The sequence below is a fragment of the Rattus norvegicus genome, chromosome 9, assembly GCF_021556685.1.
Source record: "Rattus norvegicus strain SHRSP/BbbUtx chromosome 9, alternate assembly SHRSP_T2T, whole genome shotgun sequence".
Lineage (NCBI taxonomy): Eukaryota > Metazoa > Chordata > Mammalia > Rodentia > Muridae > Rattus > Rattus norvegicus.
In genome coordinates, this window is record NC_141542.1 from 83,130,370 (window position 1) to 83,149,215 (window position 18,846).

The following is an 18,846-nucleotide window of genomic DNA, read 5'->3' on the forward strand; positions in this document are numbered from 1 at the left end:
TTCATATACATGTTCTAGTGTCCTATTTGTCTAGTTCCTTGATGTGGATTAATTTCAACTTTTATTAATGGAATGAAGATGATTCTTCATTTTCCAGGTAATTATGCACTATATACTATTTAAAAGAGACCAAATAAGCAAAAAGAATAAGTAGCCTGAGGCAAACTCTTTCTATAATTCATTTAGAACAAGACTTCCCTCAGTGCTAGGACATAGAGATTCCAGTCCTGACATTTCCATGCTCATTTCTCAGTGGGCAGCATGCTTGCATGGTCCATAGCTTCCCTCTTCCCCTCCCATTCATTTCCTATGTGTAAATATGATTTTAAGCTAAGTGCCTGAGAGCTGTTGCCTATTATCTGATTTGAAAATCAACTCGATTACTTCAGATTTACTTACAGCCTCGAAGATGGAATTCCCTGAGCAGCAGAAATTGCCTTCCTCATTCGCTGAGCCTTTAGACAAGGAGGAAACGGAGTTTAAGATGCAAAGTAAGCCTGGTGAAGACTTTGAACACGCTGCCTTAGTTCCTCAGCCGGACACAAGTAAAACTCCCCAGGATAAAAAGGATCCCCAAGACATGGAAGGAGAAAAGTCGCCTGCCAGTCCATTTGCGCAGACTTTCGGTACCAACCTGGAAGACATAAAACAGATCACAGAACCAAGCATAACAGTACCTAGCATTGGCCTCTCCGCAGAGCCCCTAGCTCCAAAAGATCAGAAAGACTGGTTCATCGAAATGCCCGTGGAATCAAAGAAGGATGAATGGGGTTTAGCTGCCCCAATATCTCCTGGCCCCTTGACACCCATGAGGGAAAAAGATGTGCTGGAGGATATCCCAAGATGGGAAGGAAAGCAGTTTGACTCTCCCATGCCTAGCCCCTTCCACGGTGGAAGTTTCACTCTTCCCTTAGATACTGTGAAAGATGAGAGAGTCACAGAAGGGTCACAACCCTTTGCCCCTGTCTTCTTCCAATCAGATGACAAAATGTCTCTGCAGGACACCAGTGGTTCAGCTACTTCCAAAGAGAGTTCTAAAGATGAGGAGCCACAGAAAGATAAAGCAGACAAAGTGGCAGATGTTCCTGTCTCAGAAGCTACCACTGTACTGGGAGATGTTCACAGTCCAGCTGTGGAAGGCTTTGTCGGGGAGAACATTTCAGGAGAAGAAAAGGGTACCACAGATCAAGAGAAAAAAGAGACTTCGACACCCAGTGTACAGGAACCTACACTCACTGAAACTGAACCACAGACAAAGCTTGAAGAGACATCAAAGGTTTCCATCGAAGAAACTGTGGCAAAAGAAGAGGAATCCTTGAAATTAAAAGATGATAAAGCAGGTGTAATTCAGACTTCCACCGAGCATTCTTTCTCCAAAGAAGACCAGAAAGGCGAAGAACAGACAATCGAAGCATTAAAACAAGACTCCTTTCCTATAAGTCTAGAACAGGCAGTTACAGATGCAGCCATGGCCACCAAGACCTTGGAAAAGGTTACGTCTGAGCCAGAGGCAGTAAGTGAAAAGAGAGAAATCCAGGGACTTTTTGAAGAGGATATAGCTGACAAGAGTAAGCTCGAAGGCGCTGGGTCTGCAACAGTAGCCGAGGTTGAGATGCCATTTTATGAAGATAAATCAGGGATGTCCAAGTACTTTGAAACATCTGCATTGAAAGAAGATGTGACCAGAAGCACTGGGTTGGGCAGTGATTACTACGAGCTGAGTGACTCAAGAGGAAATGCCCAGGAATCTCTTGATACTGTATCTCCCAAGAACCAACAAGATGAAAAGGAACTTCTGGCAAAAGCTTCCCAGCCTAGTCCTCCAGCACACGAAGCAGGGTACAGCACTCTTGCCCAGAGTTATACATCTGATCATCCGTCCGAGTTACCTGAAGAACCAAGTTCTCCTCAAGAAAGAATGTTCACTATTGACCCCAAAGTTTATGGGGAGAAAAGGGACCTTCATAGTAAGAACAAAGATGATCTGACACTTAGTCGAAGCTTGGGGCTGGGCGGAAGGTCTGCAATAGAACAGAGAAGCATGTCCATTAACTTGCCTATGTCTTGCCTTGATTCTATTGCCCTTGGGTTTAACTTTGGCCGGGGCCATGATCTTTCCCCTCTGGCTTCTGATATTCTAACCAACACTAGCGGAAGCATGGATGAAGGAGATGATTACCTGCCCCCCACCACACCTGCAGTGGAGAAGATTCCTTGCTTTCCAATAGAGAGCAAAGAGGAAGAAGATAAGACAGAGCAAGCAAAAGTGACTGGAGGGCAAACTACCCAAGTTGAAACATCCTCCGAGTCACCCTTCCCAGCCAAAGAATATTACAAAAATGGCACTGTCATGGCCCCTGACCTGCCTGAGATGCTAGATCTAGCAGGGACCAGGTCCAGATTAGCTTCTGTGAGTGCAGATGCTGAGGTTGCCAGGAGGAAATCAGTCCCATCGGAGGCTGTGGTTGCAGAGAGCAGTACTGGTTTGCCACCTGTTGCTGATGACAGCCAACCCGTAAAACCAGACAGTCAACTTGAAGACATGGGGTACTGTGTGTTCAACAAGTACACAGTCCCTCTCCCATCGCCAGTTCAAGACAGTGAGAATTTGTCAGGAGAGAGTGGTTCGTTTTATGAAGGAACCGATGACAAAGTCCGTAGAGATTTGGCCACTGACCTTTCACTAATTGAGGTAAAACTTGCAGCTGCTGGAAGAGTCAAAGATGAATTCACTGCTGAGAAAGAGGCATCTCCACCCTCTTCTGCTGACAAATCAGGACTGAGTAGGGAGTTTGACCAAGACAGGAAAGCTAATGACAAGCTGGATACTGTCCTAGAAAAGAGCGAAGAGCATGTTGATTCAAAAGAACATGCCAAGGAGTCAGAAGAGGTTGGGGATAAAGTAGAGCTCTTCGGATTAGGTGTAACCTATGAGCAAACCTCTGCCAAAGAACTGATAACAACTAAAGAAACAGCACCTGAGAGAGCAGAGAAAGGTCTCAGTTCAGTGCCAGAGGTAGCTGAGGTAGAAACAACCACAAAAGCTGACCAAGGTCTAGATGTTGCTGCCAAGAAAGATGATCAGAGTCCATTAGATATAAAAGTCAGTGACTTTGGACAGATGGCTTCTGGGATGAGTGTAGATGCTGGGAAAACCATAGAGCTTAAGTTCGAGGTTGATCAGCAGCTGACTCTCTCATCCGAAGCACCTCAGGAAACAGATTCATTCATGGGTATTGAGTCCAGCCACGTGAAGGATGGTGCCAAAGTCAGTGAAACAGAAGTCAAAGAGAAGGTGGCAAAGCCTGACTTGGTGCATCAGGAGGCTGTGGACAAAGAAGAGTCCTATGAGTCTAGTGGTGAGCATGAAAGCCTCACCATGGAGTCCCTGAAGCCTGATGAGGGCAAGAAAGAAACATCTCCAGAGACATCACTGATACAAGATGAAGTTGCCCTCAAACTGTCTGTAGAAATCCCTTGCCCACCTCCAGTTTCCGAAGCTGATTCATCCATTGATGAGAAGGCGGAGGTCCAGATGGAATTTATTCAGCTGCCAAAGGAAGAGAGCACAGAGACTCCGGATATACCTGCCATACCTTCTGATGTCACCCAGCCACAGCCTGAAGCAGTTGTGTCCGAACCAGCAGAGGTTCGAGGTGAGGAAGAAGAGATCGAAGCTGAGGGAGAATATGACAAACTGCTCTTCCGCTCAGACACCCTCCAGATCACCGACCTGCTTGTTCCAGGAAGTAGGGAGGAGTTTGTGGAGACCTGCCCAGGGGAGCACAAAGGTGTGGTTGAGTCCGTGGTAACCATCGAGGATGATTTCATCACTGTAGTACAAACCACGACTGATGAGGGAGAGTTGGGATCCCACAGTGTGCGCTTTGCCGCTCCAGTTCAGCCTGAGGAAGAAAGGAGACCATACCCTCATGATGAAGAGCTTGAAGTACTGATGGCAGCAGAAGCCCAGGCAGAGCCCAAGGATGGCTCTCCAGATGCTCCAGCTACCCCTGAGAAAGAAGAGGTTCCATTCTCAGAATATAAAACAGAAACCTACGACGATTACAAAGATGAGACCACCATTGATGACTCCATTATGGATGCCGACAGCCTGTGGGTGGACACTCAAGGTGTGCTTCTTTTTCAATCTTCTCCCAAATAAGACCCGGTAGCCTAGTGGGAAGTTTGGTTTTAACTTTAAACATTTAAAAAAAATATATATATATATATAAGTCACTGTTTACTTTACATTGTGTTAAGTATGTGAAGGGTTTTGTACATCTCTCACTAATGTTCTCACTCTTCTTGTTGCCATGGTTTGCTTTGATCCGCAGATGATGATAGAAGCATCTTGACAGAGCAGTTAGAAACTATTCCTAAAGAGGAGAGAGCTGAGAAGGAAGCTCGGAGACCGTCTCTCGAGAAACATAGAAAAGAAAAACCTTTTAAAACTGGGAGAGGCAGAATTTCCACTCCTGAAAGAAAAGTAGCTAAAAAGGAACCTAGCACGGTCTCCAGGGATGAAGTGAGAAGGAAAAAAGGTTCATTTAACAATCACTTCTTTTAAAATGTGTGGTTTTTTATTTAAATTAATTTGTTATTGCTCTTTTGACAAAGCAACTTGCCTAACTGGTTACTTATAAAAGTCTTGTTCAGTTTTTGTTCCAAGTGTTTATTTTCTTTCCTGATGGTATGCTTTTTTTGTGTGTTTTCTTATTCATAGCAGTTTATAAGAAGGCTGAACTTGCTAAAAAATCAGAAGTTCAGGCCCACTCTCCTTCCAGGAAACTCATTTTAAAACCTGCTATCAAATACACTAGACCAACTCATCTCTCCTGTGTTAAGCGGAAAACCACAGGTGACTGTTCAATTCTGCAATGTGGCTGGCAAACATAGATGTGTATTTTGTTTTAAGTCTCATTACTGTAGAAGCTTCTTCATTTTGTTTTACTTCCAAATCTCAGCAATCATGAACAGTTTCGCTATTAAGTGTCTTGTATCATTATTTTTTTTTCCTCCCTGCAGAAGAGGTCATGACCATCTGTTTCTTTGTCATGCTCAGACATAGCAGTGATTGTATCTTGGCATTGTGCTCTATTGTCACGTTCTGGGGATCCCTCTTTTCATTCTGTGTGTTTGGTTAGACGGTGGCGATGAATTTAACCGTGGTATGCATTTTCATTATTTTGCTTATTTATCTCCTTCATGCTTAAATCCATGTATATCTGTCCTATTTTCTCTGTTTTTACTGCCAAATCTGTTACTGGTGTTGACTTTACTGAGACAATGTATACTGACTTAGACTTTGGAAATGAGAAGCCCCTTGGAGTAAGACTAATTTTCAAGATTATTTTTCTTTAGATGGAAAAGAAGAAGAAAGAAAGTGATGTCTGTCCTATCAGATTTTATTCGCCATGTTCAAAGTGAACACCTTTTCAATCTCCCGTGTTTCATCTTTGAGATTTTTCTTAAAGATGTTCATTCAAACTGTCAAATGTTCTAATCTAATTCAATGTGCAGAATTCTCAACTGAAGATTCACTCTTTTAAGAATGAGTTAAATAAGCCATAAACATGAGGCAAGTGATCTGTAGGTTGATCTCCAGTGTGGGTCCAGCCTGGACTATACTGAGAGACCTGGGCAACGTATGATGGGGGGAAGAGACATTTCTGTTTGGCCTTCTGCTTATTTCTGTCTCTCCCAAATATACACACCCATAAGCATAGGAATCTAGGAGAAGAAAAGAATAAAGCATGGGAGAAATCATCAGGAAATGAGCTTTAACAATGGCTTTATTTTTTATAAACACTCCTCTTACAGAGGACCTGAAATTGGTTCCCAGTACCCACATGTCAGTCCACAGCATCTATAACTCTAATTCCAAAGGATTCAACCCCATCTTCTGGCCTCTGTGTGCACAGTACATATCTTGTACACTTATATTCAGACAAAACACCCATACACATAAAATAAAAATAAATCATAATAAAATCTATATAGCTCCCTACAATGCAATTTTATTTTGAAATCTCACTGTAGAGTACTAGGGTATTTACTTTGTGTACCAAATTATGCTATGATAATCTTAATTTTTAATGTTTTAGTATCTATGTGGATATTCTTATAGTCTACAAAATATCAGCAAGACATCTGCTTCTTTTAATTATTCATTGCAAATGGCTTCATACAAAGTTTTGGATCACTTTAAAGATTAGCAGTGATATTAACCTTACTGAGAAAAAAAATCAAGAGTAATTAATCTTCTAGAACAACTACCAAAAGTCGCTACTTTTTTCGTTTGTTTGGATTTTATATTTAGGGCTTGGGTTTTAGGGTGCTTTTTGAACAAAGTATTTGTACATAGCCTAGGTCAGCCTTGAATTCATGATCCTCCTGCCTTAGCCTCCCCAATGTTTGGACTGCAAGCATACAATAGCATGCTTGGCCAAAATTTCAAGTAGTGTGTGTTTGTGATCTACATATAGGAACCATATGGCATTCTTTATGCAAGAACAATACCCTAGCCAAGATCTGAATTTGGAAGATTGTTCTATAAGCAAACCTTGAGAAAGATTCAGGGCACAGAGCACTTCCAAGTTAGAAGTCAGGAGTTAGCATACGACTCCAAATGTTGTATCTTGATTAGCTAAGTAGGTCATGTTTTCAGGAATTCTACTTTACTCAGACAAATGCTTTGAGAACTGTATTCTCTGGGCTTCAACATTAAGAAATATGTGTTCTACCTGAGAAGGTAAAGATGCTGTCAGAGTTGCGCAGTGTCAAAGGTAATATAAAATAGTTCGTAAATCACTCATGTGACATGCTTGCATGTCATTGGCACTCACTCTACCAGACTGAAAGCCAGCCCTCCCTCCTTACATTCTTTAAAGGATTTTTAAAATTTCAGACTGACTGGAGTCTCCCCTTATTCTAGTCAAGTACCAAGAGAAGCGAGCAGGAAAGCCATACAAAAAGCAGATGCCATTGAATTAAAGCAAACTACACGTATGCATTACAGGAACTTTAGCTATGTCATAGAAGGAGTTCAGGCTTCATTTTCACTGCTATGCTAGGAACTGAGAAGTCCTCCCAGCCAGCCCTGATACGATAGACTATGGGCAGCCATTGTCTTGATATAACAACTCACATAGTATAGGACCTTTTTATCAGAACTACTCTGAGGGCTTAGAAGGATTTTTTTTCCCATGAAGATTTTTCTACCATAAATAAATAAATAAATAAATAAATAAATAAATAAATAAATAAATAAATAAATAAATAAATGTAAACATACAAGCTAGAGTATTTTACTTCTGAGGACATCAGTCAAATACACTGCTATTTTTAAACACAAAGGATTATCAATTCAGGTAAGTCATCCACACAAAATGTAGGGTGGGATGGAATTTTAAATTGAGAGCAGAAGCAAACAACAGCATCGCGAGAAACAGCAGTAACAGATGCAGTAACTGTGTCATACAGGAAGTGCATGCGTAGAACACATTTTGTACTTACTGAACTTGAAGTCTCTCATTCCCTGTCCCTGAGAAGCTGTTCTCGTTCCCTTCTTATGGTACGGTTTGACTTCAGACACGAATGTCAATCATAATGCAAAGTGAAGACGTGCAGAGGCAAAGGGTTTGCTGGTCATGGCAGCCTGGGAGGTAAAATGCAGAAGGATCTGTCTGTCCAGAAGAGGAGGGTTGAGATTTCTGTATCATTCCAACCCCAAAAACAATCAGACTCCTTTCCTTTAACTAGGTAGCATTTGCTTTGATGTTCTGTGACTTTTGACTAAAAGACTCTATGTGCATATGGTAGATACTCAGAAGTACCTTGGCGACCCGCAGGAAAATAAGTGTGCACTGTGCTCCCTGCACTTCCGCAGACAAAGTCTGTGTTAATCTGCAGAGACTAGAGTTGGAGTCACTTAAGGTATTATTGTCACCCAAGTTCCTTTGGCGACTGAATTTGAGCCTCCAAAGCAAGAGAGTTGTACTTTGCATTAGTCTCATGGCAAGGAAGAACACCCAAATATCAGAAAATGCATTTATGTGAGTTTGGGGCACTAAGTTGTGGTTTTCTTTTCCTTTCAACAGCAACAAGTGGTGAATCAGCTCAGGCTCCCAGTGCGTTTAAACAGGCGAAGGACAAAGTCACTGTGAGTAAAGTTCACTCTTCTCCTTTACTCTACTTTTTGTATTCGTGCAATATCTTACAAAGTTTAGGGATTATGTAAGCAATTGTATTTATTTTTAAATGTCCACTTTGAACTGTTTGTAGCATCCAAGCCAAAACTGACATCATCTAGAATGATGGACGATGGTAGTTAGGGAGGACACAGCTAGATTTGCTCACTGTTACCAAGATAAGATACAGAAAACTGCTCAGCGAGTTGGCAAAAATGGGGAGGAAAAAACCACTTACATTTTTTATAGAACATACTTTAGCTTTTATAATTAATATACCAGTTCACGCTTTCATTATAAGTCTAAAGGAAGCTATGTAGGTGAGCGAGAAGTAATATTAACTATAATTCATTTCACTAGAGATGGCTACAGTTACCATTTTGATTTTTTTTTAATATTTGGTATGCCTTTATGAAAGATCATTTTGACATTCTGAAGCATTGTACTAATGAAACTCATACATGTTGGGGAGATACAGACATGAAAATTTACATTGATCCTGAAGTGTCCTGAGAAATGAAGGCAATGAGTTGTGGTCACAGTGACACCTCTTTGCACACAAGAAGCAGCACTCTCGACCTAGGTCTTAGAGCAGCTCTGAGACTCCATTATGGTCCACCCAAGATGTGTGCTGGAGCCAATTAAGGCTATGCAGCATTCCAGTGCAACCTTTTTCTTTTCTCTCATTTTTTATTGGATATTTTCTTTATCTACATTTCAAATACTATCCACCTTCCTGGTCTCCTCTCCAGAAACCCCTGCTTCTATGAGGGCGCTACCCCACCCACCCACTCCCCCACTCTCCCACTCCACCACCCACCCACTCCCCCCTCCCCGCCCTGGCTTTTCCCTACACTGGTGTATCCACCCTCTCCTCCCACTGATGCTTGACAAGGCCATCCTCTGCTACATATGCACCTGGAGCCATGGGTACCTCCCATGCATACTCTTTGGTTGGTGGTTTAGTCGCTGGGAGCTCTGGGATGCCTGGTTAGTTGATGTTGTTCTTCTGATGAGGTTGCAAAACCCTTCAGCTACCTCAGTCCTTTTTCTAACTCCTCCACTGGGGATCCTATTCTCAGTCCAATGGCTGGATGTGAGCATCTACCTCTGTATTTGTCAGGCTCTAGCAGAGCATCTTAGGAGACAGCTATATCAGGCTCCTGTCAGCATGCACCTCTTAGCATCCCCAATAGTGACTGGGTTTGATGACTACATGTGTGATGGATACCCATGTGTGGCAATCTCTGGATGGCTTTTCCTTCAATCTCTGCTCCACACTTTGTCTCCATATTTCCTCCTATTGTTCTCCCTTCTAAGAAGGACTGAAGCATCCACACTTTAATCTTTCTTCTTCTTGAGCTTCATATGGTCTGTAGAACACTCCTCCATTGTTGGTGGGATTGCAAATTGGTACAACCATATGGGAAATCAGTTTGTTGCTCAGAAAATTAGACAGTACTACCTGAGGACCCAGCTATACCACTCCTGGGCATATACCCAAAACATGCTCCAACATATAAAAAGGACACATGCTCCACTATGTTCATAGCAGCCTTATTTATAATAGAAGCTAGAAAGAACCCAGATGTTCCCTCAACGGAGGAATAGATACAGAAAATGTGGTACATCTACACAACAGAGCACTACTCAGCTATTAAAAACAATGATTTCATAAAATTCATTGGAAATGGATGGAACTAGAAAGTACCATCCTGAGTGAGGTAACCCAATCACAAAAAGAAAGCACACATGATATGCACTCACTGATAAGTGGATATTAGCCCATATTAGCCAATGGTATCTCGGAATACCATTTTGATTTTTTAAGTCTTTATTTTTCTCCCTCCTTATAGGTTTAGTAAGAAAAAAAAGAAAATACTGTGTATACATTTTTCATTTAATAGAGAGGATTCTTAATGACCGTTTTAATAACATGACATTCCATTAGGTGATAGAGATATTCGGACCTCTACTGTCTATTTCTCACTTTTTTTAAAAAGAAAAGAAAAACTATTATTTTATTATATCTAAATCCTGAATATTTTTCTCCATGTCATCTTTTATTCTTGTATCTTAATTTTCTAAAACCTTCTGCATAATAATTTAATTGAGAAAATTAAACAGAGTAATTTTCCCTCTTTATAGGTTTAGTAACAACAAAAGAAAACACTACATGTTGATTTTTAATTTAATAACAATCATTATTAATTACCATTTTAATAACAACATGACATTCCACTACATTTTAAAAAGACAAAAGCCAACATGAAGTATTTTTGCTCTTTTATTATTGGAAGAAAAACAATTAAGGTCTACTAATGAAATCCTAAATTTACAATGAGCAATTTGAATGATTTCAATAAGTAGCTTATGGGACAATTTTGGCAACTCTACAACTCTATATTTTATTTTAAATCATAGTTCTTAGCTTAGCCAATATGGTAACACTTTATGGTTTTACTTTCCTATTAATATAGGCAATGCTTTGTTTCCAGTATTCACCAAACTTTTGATAATCATCTCAAACTGAGGGTCTTTGATGAGGAGAAAAAAGTCAGTGCTTATATGAGTACTTATAAATTAGACAGATGTGTTAATAAATAGTAAGCAACAGAACTCATCTATTGCCTTAGTAAATATGGAACTGCATTTTGAGTATAATGTGATAGTTCTATTTGGATCTCTACTATTTATGACTAGTTTTTTTAAAAAATAGTATAAAAAATAAGATTAGTATTTAAAAAATAGTATATAGTATTTTAAAAATAGTATTTCATCATGCCTCCGTCCTGAGTATTTTTGCGTATGTGATCTTTTATTCCTGTATCTTACTTTTCTAAAACTTCCCATATCATAATGTGGTCGAGAAAGTTAAACATAGTAACTTTACAAAACAGTATTGTACCTAGATACAGGCGTCATTCAGTATTCACTAACTAGGATTAATTATTAGTCGATATTATTTTTAAGATATAAGAAATTTCAATCACAGACATAGAGAATGAGTCTGAAAATTTCCTCTTTAGGAAAAGTTTCAAGTGGACACACTTAACCTGAACAGATGCTATCTATATACGATGTTGGAAACTAGACTAGTGCTTGCCCTTCCAGATCTACCTCATGTTTCTGGAGAAAGCTTACTCTCCTGTGTCTACTTTGGATTTATCGTTTGTTTCCACCTCCTAACACCTAGTGCACTTTGTTAAAATTTCCCAAAGCCTTCACTCCTTGTCGTTCGACTTACGGCTAGCTCCTCAGTCTACCTCAGGGTTTTCAGCTGCTATTCATTAAGCTCACAATCGTTTATTTCATGTAGGTTTGCGGTGGTACTACACGTCTCATTCTCAGTTGGAGGCAGTTCAGTTATTCCATTCTTCTTTCCTGGTTGCATTATTGAAATTCATTCTTTTCTGCTGAAATAATGACTTGTGCTCACTCAATTACACTTCCCACTCAAGTTTCTGGCCCCGTAGAGGAGGGAGGAAAATGCACATTTGGGCAAGCTTATCTCTCCACAGAAGGGTCTGTACAGTGACAACTTATAATGAAAACCTCAGTTTTATCCTCTATTGTATAACAGGCAAATCAAGTTAATTATTTGAATTGATCTCTTTTGCTTTGCTCTCCCTGTCTCTGTTTCTAACAGTGTCTTCCATGAGACATGTGGCATGCACTATAACCTCTATCAGAGCCACGAATCCAACGCACCTTTTCTTGTATGCAATCTCCCCAGGGTTTATCTTACCTGTAAATTAAATCCTGGGAACCTTTTATTGGTAATCTCGTTAGTGCTGATCTTGCCCTCTTAGAATTCCTAAAATCATATGACTGTTGTGTATCCATAAGAATCATATTAAGTCAATACAATACAATATACTATACTACAATACAACACAACACAACACAACACAACACAATACAATACAATAGTTTGGTCAGATATGCTCTGCTCCTAAAACAATATCATATAACAATCCTTATTATATATCTGATTAAGTCAATGCAGATAATCTAAAAATATATTTTCTTAATCTTTAACGTAATAGTTTTCATGACTGGGCCTTAAGTATACATTGTTCCAAGATTTAAAAACATGGTCAAGATGTGGATGGTGTGACCATCATAAAGGCTACACTTATTAGAAGAGCAGTTCCTATAGGCAACACTTTCTAACTACAGCATGGCCTGGATTACTACAAATTGTGTGAAGACCTCATACATAAAATCCATAAAGAATATTATCTATTCTTGTTAAAGAAGAGCTGTATATACAACCTTGAGGCAATCCAGAATTTACTGTTTGCCATCATTTGTTTACCTAAGTCATAGAAAGATTTCCTTATTACAATTATATTAGTCCCAGCTCTACACAAACTTTTAGACCCATTTTTTTAAATTGTCAACACATCCTTGAAATGTAGAATTCGTGATGGTAGAGACTCTCATTTTAATCCCTGAGATGAGTGATTTTACTCACAAAACTATATATTAGCAGTTTGTAATTGGTTTGGGCGTTATGCCAGTGGTCAGTCACCTCCCAGAAAAGGAACCTCTCATACAGCGTATTTCTCCTGACTTTACAAAGCCACAGATAAATAAATAACTTGCTTCCAAAGTGAATTCACTGAAAATAATATACATTATGAATGTATATCTGTGTGCATAAGATGTGTAGTGGGAGTTGCTTTTACAAACTTTATATAGCTGACTCCTCAGAATAGCCATCTGTTTGGAGAGACAGGAAAACCTTGAAATGATTCTATTTTCTGAACAATTATTCAGAAACATAGGCTACCTTGTCTTTTCTGGGATTGTCATGCCTCTTTTGATAGTCCAAACTTCAGAACCAAAATCTAGAGTGGTCTTCAGCCAAGAAAGATTTTGATAGCAATGTGCTTCTTCCTAAAAAAAAAAATTAAAGATAATAATAATAATAGTCTTTTTTCCCTATGATGTGGACCTCTAATAATAGTATTAAACATCACTGTTTTACATTGTTTCCATTTTGAGTCCTATCATTCATCTCTTTAACTCAAGTTTCTGAATTACTGACTCCTGTACCGTATAATGTGACCATGTACCACACTTTGGTCTTAGAATTTCACAAACCCAGTTTGTCTATGTCTAGCCAATACTATTTGTTCCCCCATTCTTCTCTGTATCCATCCTTCCACTGACTCATTGCTACTCAACAATTGCTTACTGCGTGCATACTGTGGGTGGAGTATAAACAGCTGAGATATTTGAAAGAAAAGAAGTAAATAATAGGGCTGGAGAGATGGCTCAGCAGTTAAGAGCACCCAACTGCTCTTCCAGAGGTCCTGAGTTCAATTCCCAGCAACCACATGGTGGCTCACAACCATCTGTAAAGAGATCCGATGCCATCTTCTGGTGTATCTGAAGACAGCTACAGTGTACTTATATATAATAAATAAATAAAAGAAGTAAATAATATGACTGCCTTACTAGATTAGACACTTAACAGGACAGATGCTTAGCACTGATTTGGCATTTACACGTAGCTGACATTTTTTTTAATTATTCTTGACTGAAAATCACCTGAAAAAATGCTATTCAGTGAGCATCCCCTTTCTCACATATTCACGTCACAGGTTATATTCTTATGTCTTCATACATTTAGTAATTTTTCTTTTACTTTACAGCTTCATGTACTGTATACTTGTTTCTGTTTCTTTCATGGCTAGAGCTTTACTTTTGTTAAAGATTCATCCTCCACATACAGTACAAATCCCCCCATGATACAGCCCAGCCTACCCTAGCATGACTAAAGAAGCTGCATGTTCTGACAGTTTTTTAATACACCACACCTCACACACCGTTTGCCTTACTCAGAATTAGGAAACAAGATGAGAAGAAGGGTAACAAATGGTGCAGAAAGGAAGAAAATCAGGGAGAATGTTATATGCCATGACTGAGAAAAATCTACGAGAGGAAAGATATAAAATTTTGAAGTCTATGATAGCCTTGACAATAAACTATATTAATAACAAATGCAACTAAAAAACTTGGATGGATGGTCTCCATATTAAAAGGAAATGCAAAGGATCTAGATCCTGTTCATTGTTAATTTTCTGTTTATTTATTTTATGAAATATTAACTAAAGTCCAACAAAACAAAATGTGTTGCATTGTGGCATGTACCATATACAACATATGCAATGGATAATGTATAGTCTAATAATAGCAAGTCATATTCTGTATGACACGAGGACACCCCATGAGTCACATCAGGGTTCACCACCATCTCTGCCACAGGAAAACTGTGGGAATTGAAAAAATTACATTAAATCATTGAGCCCAATCCCTCAGTTTTAAAATGTACTTAATAGGGCTGGAGAGATGGCTCAGAGGTTAAGAGCACTGACTGTTCTTCCAAAGGTCCTGAGTTCAATTCCCAGCAACCACATGGTGATTCACAAGCATCTGCAGTGGGATCTGATGCCCTCTTCTGGTGTGTCTGAAGACAGGGACAGTATACTCATACACATGAAATAAATAAATACTTTTCAAAAATGTGCATAATATTTCATTGCAGTGAGAATGAAATAGTAACTTGATGTAGTAGACTGAGAGTTACCGCCAGATATCTTGAGAATAGGTAGCTATATTTGTGAATGTAACGTGATATTGCAAAGCTCCCTTCCAGTTCATTCTAATAAATCATCATGCTAATGAAGCTTTTGGTCAAATTAGCCATTTATGAAGAAAAGTTTTGTAAATTCATTCCATCTGCATTCTTGTCTAAAAACTAAAAATCACAATTCATTTTTGATAATGTCACTTCAAGATTTAAAAAACTCAGAACAACTCAGAAACTATAAATTTGAAGTAATGAAATAGAAAGTTTTAATAGTAAAGTCGGTGGTGTATCAAAAAAGAATTTGCCAGGAAAAATGGCCAGAGCACTGTTGTATAATTAAAGTGAACCTATTATCTTTGTTTTCGCTAATCAGGATGGAATAACCAAGAGCCCAGAAAAACGTTCTTCCCTCCCAAGACCTTCCTCCATCCTCCCTCCTCGCAGGGGCGTATCAGGAGACAGGGAGGAGAACTCGTTCTCTCTGAACAGCTCCATCTCTTCAGCACGACGGACCACCAGTAGGTCATCCTACTTTGTTTCCCTTTAATTCTTTAAATGAAAAAGAAGCTTACTTAAGTTTGTAGTGTTTAAATTAAACCTGTATTTAAAAGATATTATCTTTGCTGATAAAAATTAGAAAATCTAGATTGTAGATTGTTCCAAAATAATGCTTTCTGTCAAAACAGTTAATGGAAGAAGTGGCAACAGATGTCTTCATATCTATCATACTTCATATGAGTTCAAGAGAGGCTTTTTCAGAAGGATGTTTCTCTCTTCATTCAAACTTAAAACAACAATTCTGAAAAGAAATTCATAGAGAAAATCACCCATTAAATTTCTTTATACATCTCTACACTGTTAACTCTTACTAGAATAGTGCATCTTAAAATCTAAATGGAAAACCCAAGGCTTGGGAGAAAATTCAGTAGGGAAAGGACTTCTACAAAACCACAAGCACCTGCTTTGGGCTCTGTAGCACTAGCATAAAACTGGGCACAGTGCTGGACATCTGTAACCACAAGCCTGAGCAGGCAAGAGCATCCCTGAACTCAGTGGCCAGAAAACTTAGGCAATCCATGAGACCCCGATTCAATGGAAAACAGTAAAGACACTTGATATTGACCTTGAGCTTCTACCCACACAACATATTCATACACATACACACAGAGAAAAAAATGAGAATTCTACTTCATTTCTTTAAAAAAAAATGTTATGCCAAATTGCCTTTAATGCGATGTGGCCCGTACGTTATCTTTGATGCCTTTTGTTTACCAGCCCATAATGGATTGATGCTTAATTACAGCGATCTGTGTGGTCTGTGTAATGTTGAGTTATACACTGTAGATTACAATGCTGCTGAGAGTATCTAGCGAATCCTGTATCAGATTGTTATCCTTTTCTATACAATGAAAATGGCTACCATGTGTCGCAATATAGATACAAGGCCTTTAAGGCATCTTTTCTACTTGATTGAGTTAACAGTTCCTGTGGTCATTTGTTAGCAGCTTCAAACCAAGGACAAAAACTAACCTAACAGACTGAAAAATAGCATGTGGAATGCTGTACAGCTAATACCTGGTTGGATTTGGTCTTCAGCCCATTGATGACTTCACCATTCTCCTTAACACCTTAATCTTGATTTAGAAGAAACTGGATGCCCTATAAATGCTCTATAAAACTACATGGAAAATCAGATCTCTGTAATCGAGGAACTACTGTAGGATGATGGAAACTGCCACTACTGTTATATTGTAGCTGATTTTCATTCAACATTTACTCACAGAGATTTAATAATAATCTCCCTAGTAAGACGTAACTATCATACCTGACCCTTAGTGGTTTATCTACAGTGAAAACGTTATTGTCATCGTGGCACGTGTGCTTAGCATTGTTTATTTGGGGGAAATATTTGCATCCTTTGAAGGCTTGCTAGGAGGGCTTTGACAACTCAAAACTCTTTTTCCAAAGCAAGTAACTTTTTGGAATAAATTAACAGGGAGGACATTTAAGAGTCAGTAATGTCCTGGCATTTATGCAACCTTTGAAAAGAATTTGAGGGAAACAATACTATGCAGGAATCTTGTGAACTCTGAAAGAATTAAGCATATGTAATTCTGGATACAATAGAGGCAGGGAGCTTGGTTCACTTAACTCAAGGTACAATAAAGCCCCTTGCTAAATGTGTCAGTTTGAAACTTTCTGAGATCTCAATCCAAACTGAGAGATTAACAAGCTAAAATTATGGGAAGTAAATGCACAGTGTGTATTTACTGTGTCATGTGTACATCTAAGTCTCAGAATGGATGTATTTGCAGGGAGAAATGAATGATCCATGTACCATTCAGGAGTCTTCCCACAATCAGGGATCCATATAATACCAAAAAAATGCATGCTATATCTAACTCCAGGTCATTCATATGCCTCAATAATCATACAAACAGAAGAATAGTTTCCAAGGACTCCCAATAAGAACTATGAGACCAAATAGGAAAAAGATATAAGTTTTAAATTTGTATATTAACTTATATCCAAAAATACCACCAGTTTATGAACCTAAAGAAAGGAGAGGAGGTTCTGAACATTATTGTGGCCTTTCATAAGAGTTCTGAATGCATTTGAATTAAGTATTAAATGAGTACTAACTTTGTGTGGCAAGAAGAGTACCTTGAGAACTTTCTAATTCTCTGATGTGATTTTCCTTCCTTTCCTCTTACGTTCGTGTGTGTGTGTGTGTGTGTGTGTGTGTACGAACCTTACCTGTTTATTACCATAGGGTCAGAACCAATTCGCAGAGCAGGAAAAAGCGGCACCTCAACACCTACTACCCCTGGATCTACTGCAATCACCCCTGGCACTCCTCCAAGCTACTCTTCACGTACCCCAGGCACCCCTGGAACCCCGAGCTATCCCAGGACACCAGGAACCCCCAAATCGGGCATCTTGGTGCCCAGTGAGAAGAAAGTTGCCATCATTCGCACTCCTCCAAAGTCCCCAGCTACTCCCAAGCAGCTTCGGCTCATTAACCAACCTCTGCCAGACCTGAAGAACGTCAAGTCCAAAATCGGATCAACCGACAACATCAAATACCAGCCTAAGGGGGGTCAGGTAAGAGCTCCATGAACACACACTTGATAGCAGACGATCCATCCCACTCATGGTTAAGATGCTTGTTGTGCATTATAACCTGAAAGCCTTGTGCACAGGAGTCAGAGATGTTACAGGGTCATGGGTCACCATTCGTTGGTGAGTCTGGATCTTGTGGAGAATCAAGCTTAGGAAATCTATTTTAAATCATTTGATACGTCATTTCCTCCTGGTCATTGCTGGTTGGCTAAACCATATGTGCAGGGATCCTTTAGCTGATTTCTGGAGTGGGTCTCTACAGCATTGTAGATATGGATATATTAAAGTTAGCTTTGTGGCCCCGGCAGAAAATGAGGCAAATACCGTTCAATATGTCTCAGAATATTAACATGGTATGGGATGGTTCAACTTCAAAGGGCTTTTTAAATTATTCTTGAAATAAAGGACAAATGGCAACGTGTACCTTTCGAATGCTCATTGGATCCCAGATTCCTCTGACTCTTGGTGCTTTTTCTGTCACTTCTCTACTTGTCTCCTATGATTTCTGACTCTGACTCCTGACATCCTTCCTTCTTGCCAAGAAAATTCTATCTTAGGAGGTTTCAGAGAAAGCTCTTGCTGAAGTGTGAAGTCTTCCTGCCCACCGTCAATACCAAAATTTCTTGCTACTGCATCCTTGGCGTCAACTTTCAGTGGTTTTCACATTGCAAGTCTGTTCTCGGAAGCCCAAGGGCTTAAGAAAAGTTTACTGATAAATCAAGTGGGGAAAGGGTAATGAGACCCTTTAAGAACAGCTGTAGTAGTGCGCTGACAAACAGATACATTTTCACAGGAAGATGCTGCAAAAATACGAGGTGTAAGAAAGCTTTAAAGCCAGAATATAACTGAAATTCTAACAAATTTAATCTGTCATTTAAAAAAAAACAAAAAATAATCTCATTATTCTTAAATTCATCAGTTATTCCC

At 39.3% G+C, this 18,846-nt stretch overlaps 1 protein-coding gene across 56 annotated transcripts in view; it reads left to right on the forward strand.

Moving 5' to 3' along the window:
* Map2 (microtubule-associated protein 2) overlaps window positions 1-18,846 on the forward strand; it is a 258,236-nt gene that overhangs the window by 224,353 nt on the left and 15,037 nt on the right. For 30 of the 56 annotated variants that reach the window (XM_087564816.1, XM_087564821.1, XM_087564840.1 and 27 more), the window contains 6 exon segments: window positions 390-4,133; window positions 4,338-4,544; window positions 4,727-4,861; window positions 8,103-8,164; window positions 15,170-15,314; window positions 17,570-17,901. In XM_087564816.1, coding sequence (XP_087420942.1) covers window positions 390-4,133; window positions 4,338-4,544; window positions 4,727-4,861; window positions 8,103-8,164; window positions 15,170-15,314; window positions 17,570-17,901 — 4,625 coding nt within the window. 56 annotated transcript variants of the gene reach the window in all.